Source organism: Nematostella vectensis, chromosome 13 (genome assembly GCF_932526225.1).
Source record: "Nematostella vectensis chromosome 13, jaNemVect1.1, whole genome shotgun sequence".
NCBI lineage: Eukaryota > Metazoa > Cnidaria > Anthozoa > Actiniaria > Edwardsiidae > Nematostella > Nematostella vectensis.
Window position 1 is genome coordinate 3048270 of NC_064046.1, and position 11500 is coordinate 3059769.

Consider the following 11500-nt stretch of genomic DNA (forward strand, 5'->3'; position numbering starts at 1 on the left):
GCCACCTGTGGTTAGATGCCCCATACTCTAACAATCCTACTGGGCAACCTGTGGTGAGATGCCCCATACGCTAACAAGCCTACTGGGCCACCTGTGGTGAGATGCCCCATACGCTAACAAGCCTACTGGGCCACCTGTGGCGAGATGCCCCATACGCTAACAAGCATACTGGGCCACCTGTGGCTATCGGTGTATGGGTGGGTGGGGAGGGATTTATCGAGCCTTTCTGGGTTGTATTTCTGTGTGTGTATGTGTTAGGGGAAAGTAAAAATAATACATTTAATTATCAAAGAGACAAGATACGACCTTGATCTAACCATTCATCATTCGTAACACGCATTACGTAAATTTATTAACATATCGTACTTTATCATTTAGGGTGCTACAGGGTGTAATACCATTATTCCCTAATGCAGACGTCAGTATCCCCAAACTAGCATCGATCGACATCCGAGGTTAATTTTAAAACATGACGTCATAACCCGATAACGTAGGACCGTCCACCGGGATTGTGTATGGGGACTGGAGCGGGCCTGGAGACGCTCCACTCATACCAGACCTTTTTACCAGTACACTTGCGCCACATGTGCAACGCAACGGTCTTGCCCCCTTCCACGTACAAGGGGTCCTGAGAGGGGAGAGGAGGGGATTAGATAATCGCGTATAACGAATGTCATCAGTGATTGCGTGTCACGTCAAACGGGTCCTGAGGGGGAAGGAGGGGGATTAGATAATCGCGTGAAACGACTTTCATCAGTGAATGCGTGACGTGTCAAGTAAGATGAAAGGTCAGGTGAAAAGAATGTAGTGTTCTTCTAACAAATAACGGGTGACGATAACCATTATTTATTCCATATAATAAATCCAGTTTAACTAGTTGTTACTTGTATTGGGAAATCGAATGGAAACCAGTTTGACTGGTTATTACATGTATTGGGAAGTCGAATGGAAACCAGTTTGACTGGCTATTACCTGTATTGGGAAGTAGAATGGAAACCAGCTGAACATTCCCGGTGAATGGGTGTCTGGGTGAATGCCTACGGAGAATACCAGATATACATGTGATCATAACAAAGATGATATGAAATCCTATGCAAAGATGCCATGTCATGTTTAATGAGCCGTTTTCCAGATGATGGAATTTTAGCGTGAAAGCGAGGACCTTGTTAAGTCGGATTTTGTTTACAGCCTCCTAACAACTTTTTTTACTAAATTTCTGCATCTCAAACCTCGATATTTAAGCTTTATCGAAGAAGAAATAAACAAATGTAAGACGGCTGTATGTGTGTTACCATATAAGGTAATACGAGTGTCTCCTTTATTTGGATAGAGTAGTTTTCAAAATCCCGTGCAACAAAATGTAATTGTTAAAGTGTAATAGTCAAGCCAGAACAAAAGAGAACAAAGACATTACAGTGTATTAGTACTAAATAAACTAAATAGTATTTCACGGGTTTTTGAAAACCACACTATTGCCATATAAGGTAATACATGTAACTAACTTATTTTTAGTATTACCATATAAGGTGATACGAGTGACTTCTTTATATTGATTATACCATATAAGGTAATACATAACTTACTTATTTTTGGTATTACCATATAAGGTAATACGAGTGACTTCTTTATATTGATATTGCCATATAAGGTAATACATGTAACTTACTTATTTTTGGTATTACCATATAAGGTAATACGAGTGACTTCTTTATATTGATATTGCCATACAAGGTTATACATGTAACTTACTTATTTTAGTATTGCCATATAAGGTAATACATGTAACTTACTTATTTTAGTATTGCCTGTAAGGTGATACATGTAACTTACTTATTTTAGTATTGCCATATAAGGTAGCGTCAAAGTAACCACCAAAGCCATGCAGCATGGCGCTTGCCTTGACCGAGAATTCCAGAGAGATAAAACGAGAATTATCAATTTTCCCTGAAAGAAACAACAAATATATTAGAATTTGAAGCACATAACATTATCTCAATTTTATTTGTACGGTAACCAAAAAGAAACGTATTGAGGGAACAACTTGAGTCTCTGCTTGTTTGTTATTGTTCACAATAAGGAATATGATAAACAATGGAATTGTACTATAAGAGTTCAAAAAGGGCGTTCAATTGAAAGAAATTTTATTAATCATCATTAAATTTTTACCCGCTTAAAACAAACGGTGCAACAAAAGAGATTTTTCAGACATGCGTACGCAATTTCTCGCCCTTATCCAACACAAGCAGTCTGTAGAGAATAGAAAAAATGCCCATGTGTGAGACTTATCAAAGACTTCGAAATGTTTGTTCGTAATATTTGTATCAAAATAAGAAGAGTGGAAGCGTAAAATAATAAACTAAAGTTGAGTCAACTACAATATTTACCTCTGTTGGGATGGTAAAACGTGAAGCAGGGTTGCGGCTTGGCAAGTTCGAATATGTTGTGAAGACGCACCACATACGGGGTTTCAAAGGGCTGAGAAGAAGAACATCACTTCACTACCAGGACATAACTACCACGGGCTTTTGATGCCTTCAATCTAGACTCAAAGCATTTTATCAGTGGTTCCTTGAAACCCAGAGTGTTCAGGCCGGTGCAGTAGCGAATATGTTAACATTCATTATCATCTCATTATCATGAGAAATAAACTTAATCTGACAGCCCATTGTGCATTATAGAAAATACCAAGTTATGGAAAGCATCCTTTGCGATTGGTTGATTTATGCTAACACTACTGTACAGTAAAAAAGGACAAAAAGCTTAAATCTGGCTCAGATCTGGGAGTCAATTTCATTGAGTGAAAAATTATGAGAATTACTAGTTTGCTAACAACTGAGTCAACTTAACCGATTAATGAAGCACCACTTCATTCCATGGCAGGCTACCTACCGCTTGTGGCCCTTTGCTGTCGGTCTTGGATCCTTGAGAGACTTCTTGATGAAGTTTGGGTGAGCAGAGTGGTGATAAGTAAGACGTGTAATCACAGGGTATACTTATACCACCATCTAAAGGGAAAGAATCTCAAGTAAGTTTAGGGTGCCACATAACAGAACGGTAATATGGTATGATCATTAATCAGTGGTATGTTGATACAATAATTCGACTGGACAGTGACTAGAGTGACAAGAAATTGACTAGAGTTAAATGGGCGTCTAGAATTACTCAAGGCTAAAATTATGCATGCATGTCGAGAACGTCTTGTATCTTTGAAATCGCAAGCATGTCTCGAATGTTGTGCATTTTAGGAGTTCAAAATCTATTTTCTGTTTATTAAAGCATAACAAAATCCTCATGGCAACTTAGATATTGTTATCCTGTATCCCAACCTTTGAGGAAATTCTGTGCACCATCCAGGCATTCAGGTGATAGTTCGTTGTCCCCAAAAGAGCCCAGCAACTCACTGACAAGAATATCAGCCTGGAAAAGAGACCATCTTTCAATTTTCCATCCATATGTTATTTGGGTCTACCGAATATTAGCATTTTTGGTTTTAAGTAGACTCCTCATCAACAATATAATAAAGTACCAATGTAAACGTCACTATTAGGATGAATTTTTTACTTGTGATTCGGGAATGAGAATAATTAGAATAGAGAAAGCACCTGTTCATTTATCCCGTGTTCCCATTCCGGAATGGAATAAAGGCCATTCCACCCATTCTGCTACCTGAAGCAGAATGACTCGAATGCCATTCTGAACATTCTTTTCCAACCATTCCCATTCCAGAGTGATAGGAAAAAAACGCACCATTAGTTGATGAAATAAACTTGATTGATTCATTGATTGGAAAATTCAGGCTCTATTGGAGACAGCTCCCCCCTCCCCCCCCCCCTCCCTCTCCAAGATCTGGCACTGACTAAGTTGGGCCACTTCATTATAATCACGTTATGTTTACTTTTCAGGGGCATTGAACATGCACAAGTTTGATAACCCTTCCATGACTGTAATACAATCCGAGTCATTTTGTGTCATGTGTCACTTTACCATTTCAGGGGTGCATGTTTCACGGATGTACTGTATGTCATGCCTGGTTAGTAGGGGGTGGGGAAGATACAAAAACATTGAGACAAATTCTGGGGTATACCATACCCCTTCTGGTCATTCGCTAATAATTTCTAAACATACCTGAGGGGGGGATGGGGGTGTCTCAAGTGCCCCACCCCTTGCTATGGCTCTACATACCCTGCATTACCTTTTCAGGAGCATCCCATTCACGCATGTCTGACGACACCACTGTCACTTTGTCGCCCCACTCTTCTGTCTTCAATGTTTCAAGTCTGAGAAAAACAAGTTACCTATTATTGTAAGTACGCAGTTCACTTATCTACGGTAGCAGCAAACTCCTTACGTGACTACAGCATTTGGGTTCTTCTCCACAGCATACAACCTTACTCTGCGACCAGCGTTTTCTGCTGCCGTCAGAGACGCCCTTACAAGTGGGCCACGTCCTGCACCAACTACCATGATGACTCTACAAGAAATGAAGAAACAGGATGTAGTTCAAATATCTATTGCACCCCTTTACCCCCTTTGGCACGATCAGTGAGCCACACCCATTGCCTAAAACCATTAGTGACATATGATTCAGGTTCATTAAAAAAATTACCAAAATGCAGTCCCCCAAACATCATAATAAATGACAGATTTGTTCCTTACTTATTCCCTCAGGCACTGATCTTCAAATTAAACAAAGCCCCCGAACTATAGCTTCTTTTATTTTCTAGTTGCCACTAATTATAACCAAGATGCTAAGGCTAGAGCCTGGCAAAAAGGGTTATCAGTTTGGCAATAACATAAAGTTTTATTTAGTCCTTAGTTTTGACTTACGTTACAATTGCATCTTTGCTTGCCTCAGGGACACGGTCAATCAGCGCTTCATAGATAGCCTAGGAAGAGGAATATCAAATTATACCAACCTAATATATTTTAAGGTATCTCGCTGTGTATGCCTGGGTAAGTGGGTAAAGTTAATATACTGAAAAATTGACAATACTAAACCAAGACTTGATTTAAAGATTGGCCACTAGATATTTGATTGAGTGGGCTGTATTTTTTTTGCTGAATGCTTGGCCAATATATGTTTTTGAATGACCCATTTTTCTACAAATGCTCTGCCATATTTCACTTTTGCTGTAAAAGGTGTCCTCATTTTTTTCATATTAGTGTACTCCCCCTCTCCTTATCAGGCAATCGAGTGGGTTACAGTTCAAGATTCTAGCCATAATTTACCTTTTGGTATTCTGCATACTTGACAGGATCCCGCTCAAATATCTCATACGTCTGAGACTCCAGATTATCTGACAGGGGCTGTGAACAAAGTTGATAGCAAACCAGGTTTTAACCCTAACCTATGCATAAGACGCTCTTGTATAAAAGATGCTAACAATCATGTGTAACTTGCATCTGAATTTTCAAGGCTCCTTAAAGAGCCTTGAAAGAAAATGAGATTTTAAACAAGTTTTAATAATTGCCAAAAAAATGAAATTTTACAAGAACTGTTTAGTATTTCTTTTTTTGTTATCTACCAATTGCAAAAAAAACACATGTTTGTGAATAAAATGCACCTTGATTGTAAAAGTTATTTAGGGGGAAAAAGTGCCTTGAATGGGTAAATATATCTCCACTAGGGGGTATTTTATCTTTCTCTATATCATATTCCATACCTGCAAGGGACACTGGAGGTAGTCTTCATAACCCTTAGCAAAGCGACCCAGTGGATCTAGTGGTGCCTGTGTCTGGTACAGGTGTTCCAAGTATTGATAGTAGAACTGAACTCCCTGAAAAAAGGAGATGATGGCTATTAGTTAGAAAACTTGCAAAGGTTAAAATTTAACCCTCTATAAACAAAGATGATTGTTATTGAGATGACAGCATTGAAGTAAAATGTAGTATGTTGAATGGACTGTAAGCCTTATTTGGCCTTGTGTGCAGCCATCATGGAGGTTAAGCAGTCCAGTTGTTGTGTTCAACGAACACAAAATGTTCTTTGGTAAACATTGCAATGAACATATTTTAGAGAGGCTCTTAGATTTTTTCACAGTCAATCTTCAGTTTTGGCATAGCCCCAGTATGGCATAATTTCTGATTGGGGATTGAGAATTTAAAATTCTACAAAATCATCATGTCCTCCCATGCCCAAACCCAAGTCAGTGAACATGAAAAAATACCTTTCCCTTGTGTTTACAGCAACCAGAGAGGATTAATTGGACGTTCAGCTGCAAAGATACAGAAAATAAAATAAAACACCAACAAATACTTACCAATAGTGATATGAATGCAACACATTTTGTAACGAAAAGCTAGTAAAAGTTTCTATGGGCTTTATTCAGGATTCGTGGTCGATTAGTGTGTGTTATTAATGCTCTGGCTATTTACAAACTGACCCCGGTGCACTACTGTGATATCCGCAGCACGTGGGAGGGCAGTGACTGATTGCAAAACAAAATATCACTAATAACAAATCACTAACTGAACATAACAATATTGTTACACATTTCGAAAATCTGTTGAAGTGCCTGTCAGTAGAAGGCTGAATGCACTCCAAAAGGAGTAAGAGGAAAAAGGGGGAGAGAAAAAAAAGGAATAGGACAGGCTGCAGTCTGGGAATTGAGGTGGAGGTGAAACTAAAGGTTGGTTCTCACTAAGATGCAAGCGGTCCAACACCAGTGAGAATCGGTCAAACACAAGCGCAAGAAAATCGAGCAGTAGCATTCTCTTGCACTTCCTCTTGCGCTTGCATTCCAGTGAGAATCGGAAATTATGTGCGCTGCGAGAGGAAGGAGTAGCCATTAATATGATATCAAAATGTAGGGTGATAGAATACCTTAAAGAGCTGTTTTAGGAACGCTTGATGAGATTTGGGCAGAACTGGAAATCCTATGAAAAAATGTCATGATGAGGACATTAATGTGAGCTAAAAATGCAAGTTCACTGGCATTAGAGATTGATTTCTCGAGAAATAACAATAATAATAACAATAACAATGTCATGCTTCAGTACCTTTTCTGTTAGTAAGAAACACGTCAGTTGGTAAGATGCATGCCTTAATTGGCTCTCCAATCCACCGCTCTAGCTCCACGTCAGGGGGCAGCTCAGCAGGTATCTCTAACGCTAAAATACCACCATGATCATGTTAGGAACTAAGAATGAAAACAAGGCTGAACAAGATGATGGTGGCTAACAATAGCATGTTTGCTAATTGGGGGGTCACATGAGGCATAAAAACACGACGTCAGATTATGAATGAACGAAAACAAAAAGCTCTAATTGTTGTGTTCGTGAAGAAGTCTTATTAAAGATGAAAATTTGGCAGAGCCAAATACCAGTTTTTGGTTGTAAAGAATTTACAACAGTTTTAAACATAAAGTACAAAAAACTCCAGTATAATGAAAAGATGATGAACATCCAATCGAAAGGTATTATTGGCCAAATGGATTGTATATTGCCAAGTTTAACATGCATCAAACCTGTTTGGATCAATTTGTATCTCAAAGTCATTTCATTGGCAAGAAGAAACAATTCTAATGATACTACTGCATCCAATTTTGTTTTGTTGGGCGGCATATCTTCGTTTTCAGTCTATGAGGAATAAAAGCCTACCGATGCCTGCCTTTCTGTTATTGCCGCAAACTGTCCTGAACAGATTCCACCTAGGGGTAAAGGACAACAATTTCTGGTGAACTCTCTTTCTACAGAAACCCTTTAGGATTGAAAGAGGGGTACATCCAGGGGCGGATCCAGGATTTCAAAATGGGGGGTGGATGATGGCCGGATAAGCGGCTTACAACTGATCCAGTGGCTCTTCTGTTCTTTGTAGGTCACTACATAGATCTCAAAATACTTCCCGCTGAATTGGATTTTTCGCTTCAGCAAAGTCAAGCAGGTGAAGGCATTTATTTTCTTCAAACAAGCATTTTTTACTCGAAAAGGGGGGTGGATATCCTCCCAATCGACCCCCCCTGTATCCGCCTTTGACATCTCTTCAGGAGTGTTCCTAAGGGGGGAGGCACAACAGGCCAATCCCCCCACCCCACCCTTGGCTGCCAAAAAGTATTTTATTTAAGAATCTTCAAATACTATTCATTTTCCATGCAATACCTATGTATGACTGCCAAGCCCCCCACAGCAATTCCTGTAAATGCACCTCTCTGTGGGCAGTATTACAATATATCCTGAATATAAAATTCCCCTTAAGGGTCTTGGCAACACAGTGCAATGCATATGACTATATCCTAAAATTACAAATATTTAACACACCACTGCCATGGGTCTTTTTCCAATTTTTCTTTCTCTGTCACCTCAGCCTAGAAATGTAGCATGCACAATTTGTTAACCAAAAGTAATGGTATGATGAGTAGTTAACATAATTTTCCTGTGTAGAAACTGCTTGGTTTATGGAATTTTCCATAATCTTTTTACTATAATTTTAGAGGAGTGGTAAGGTAGCCTTAGTTCTTAAACCACATGTTGCACATGCAAGTAATTAGCTTGAGATGGACATGGGCTATTTTAGACTCTTCACTAAAAAATAAAATCTGAAGTGTGTTTCGTGGTGAGACATAAATTGTACGTCGGCCCTTTGAGGCCCCTTTCTTTGCCAACCCAACCAAGAATCTCTTTCTTTTTGTATTTTATGAGAGTGATCAGCTTGATAAATTTATTTCTGTTAACTGCCGTAACTTGAAATATAGTTTCGACTAAACTACATAGAATCTACATAGATGCAGCATCTATTCATGTTTCCTTTCTCGTGTGCAGTGTCTATTTCGGTGTGCCACCTATTCAGGGATCTAACCAAATCAAATTACAGTAGGTCTCAAGCTATGTGTTACCATAGAATCCTCTTCATCAAACAAGCTTTTATCGCACATGTCCTCAGAGCATCGCATGGGCACCTTGATCCACAGCTAGAAAATAGAGAAAGAATTTTCATAAAAACAGGTCCTGCAGCGGGATCACTGTGTTCCTTGATATAGTGGCAAGGAAGATCAGCATATAAGGGGGTGCAGAAATACTGTTTTTGTACTAGTAGTACTATGTATCCATGCTATACCTGCTGCACATGAGAGTTGATCAGGATGTCATTGACGTAATGCGCCAAGTTGATAATGTTGTAGTTCCCCAGCTCCAACATGACTGACGGCAAGCCGAGATGGATGGCATAGTTCACCTCTTGCATCAAAGCCTGTTGTATGAAAAAGGAGCTAATCTCAAACATACAGTAATAATCACTACCGTAGCGGGCCTTGAAATACTTGGGGCAAAAAACAGAAGACATTAAGAAAACTGGGGGGGGGGGGGGGGGGGGGCAGCCAAGAACTTTCCTTATAAACCCTCCTCGTGAAACCCTTCTTATAAAACCTTCTGCATTAAAAACCACTAGGAGTCTACACCCCCTCCTTCGACCGATATATAGCATATAATCACAACTTTGATTGATACACATTTTACAAGTAAGGTCCCCATCACGTTTTGATATGCACTGAAGTATTTTTTTTATTTCTTTGCCTCCCTGGTAGGCTAACAAAGTTGGTGTATATCAGAAAGAATATTGCTAGCATAGTTATTAGGGATTACTTTAAAAAAAACTGCAATATGGTAACCATAGCAACTTGCTATGCTGCTACTCCTTAAAATGAAGGCCATTTGAGGATAAAAAATATAGTCCAATTTTCTACCTTTTCAGAGTTTTTCCTGACAACTTCATTGAGAGAGCCCACATTTATCCAAGGTGAGATTTTACCAACAATTAAACTGCTCCAGTCTAAAGAAACAATTAAACACCATTTCTTATTTTCCATTCAGGGAACTGAGTTATATGAAAACTCTAAAACTCACAAACAGTGACATTCTGATATTTATTGCAATTGCATTACATCGCTAAAATGATCGATTTTGAAGAATGGATGTGCTAGTTTGGCTGGGCCTCTGAAGAAGCCATAGGAAAAGGAAAAACCTTTTCAACTTTAGGTAGGACATGAAAGAGTGGTTTCCTTCCTGTGAATCAACAAAAGCCTCTATATTTTTTATTATTTTATACAAATGTGCATACAAACTATCTCTCAGAACAATACTGTACATCTCAACTCCAAGAAACAAATTACAAAAACAACAAAATCAGACAGACCTTGACTAGACAAGACCAAATCTGCCCGAGTAAAAGATTTGCTTCGATCTGGAATCTCCTCTAAAAACTCACGCTTGTAACGAGGATGGCAAATTGGAGCACAGATAAAATCAAACCTGGAAAAAAAATAATACACAGTTAACTCTCTTGTATGAAATAGTCTAATGTGATGTCTATCGGGTTACAAAACAGCTGACTGTATTAAAGCCATACATTTCCCATAACATTGGAACCTTAATATAATGATACTGTCATAACAATATTTCAGTTCTGGCTGAACACAGGGTTCCAAATAATTTTTTTTTTTTAATTTACTAGATTTGGCTGGCTTTGTGGTTCCAAATAATTGTGGTGGGGAAAAGGAGCCTGCATTCGTCAAATATGAGGCTCCCAGAAAAATCTTTTACTCCTAAATAATTAAAATAATTAAAATAATAAATTTAAATCATAGACAATGATCTGATCTCAAATTGATTAACTCAAACAACTTGATAATGATGGAATAACAAAGGACCAAGGATTTGTCAAAGAGGGAACCCATTTTTTGAGATTTGGAATTCTTAAATTAATCATATGATGGTCTCCTCTAAAGGGGGGGGGGGGGGTGAATAGGGGTATGTAAATCCGCCGATCCGCAACATTTTCGGGGCAAATCCGTGGATCCGCAGATATTTTTAGGTCCGCATGGTTTCACAGATAAACAATAGCATCGATTGAAATTCATTTAAAATCCGAAATTCGACCGTCAAAGCAGTCAAAATCCGAAATCTGTGGCCAAATTGTCAACAGATCCGTGATCCGCCGTATTTCCAGAAACCGCCAATCCGCTGAAATAATCATCAAAATCCGTAATCCGTGAGCATTTCGTGGCTGAATCCCCGATCCGCGAACCTATTCACCCCCCCCCCCCCATCTAAGTTACTGTCCAAAGGGGGAGAGAAGCCCCCCTGGATCCATCAATTTCCAGATTTTATCCCTATAAATCTGTTTAAATTAGTAGCATGCATGTTTATACTTTTTAACTTCTTTAAGAACAGTAAACGCTAAAACATGAGATAGGTTATAAGTGATCTTTTTCTTGAATCCGCCATGAGCTCTAAAGCTCTAAAGCTCGGGAAAGCTTCAGCTGTCAAACACATACAGATCGCCAGCTCGGGGATTTTGGATCGCCGACAGTTCTACACGAATACAAAAGTCATAAGCATCTATACAACTCACCCGCTTTGAGAAGCAGATCCGAGAGCGACCACAAGGTCCGGAATAGACGTTAAGTCGCGGCCGCAAGAAAGTCTTCCAAGATCCTCCATTTTGAATCAAACCACATGCTCTGCACTACCACAGGAGGCCCAGTGAGGGCAACTACATCTACTCTAC

The 11500-nt window shown here is 39.1% G+C and overlaps 1 protein-coding gene across 1 annotated transcript; it reads right to left on the bottom strand.

The window, feature by feature from the left end:
• Nucleotides 1-330: 330 nt before the first annotated feature.
• Nucleotides 331-11500, bottom strand: LOC5513411 (protein arginine N-methyltransferase 5). Its single transcript, XM_032382877.2, has 21 exons — nt 11345-11500; nt 10127-10242; nt 9678-9763; nt 9053-9184; nt 8832-8906; nt 8257-8303; nt 7600-7649; nt 7000-7110; nt 6824-6876; nt 6168-6215; nt 5664-5777; nt 5230-5307; nt 4828-4886; nt 4349-4471; nt 4193-4277; nt 3327-3417; nt 2890-3005; nt 2385-2475; nt 1831-1944; nt 973-1037; nt 331-628 (listed from the first exon to the last, which is right to left on the bottom strand). The coding sequence occupies exons 1-21, from the start codon at nt 11431-11433 to the stop codon at nt 476-478; spliced, it is 1896 nt and encodes a 631-aa protein (XP_032238768.2). The 5' UTR covers nt 11434-11500; the 3' UTR covers nt 331-475.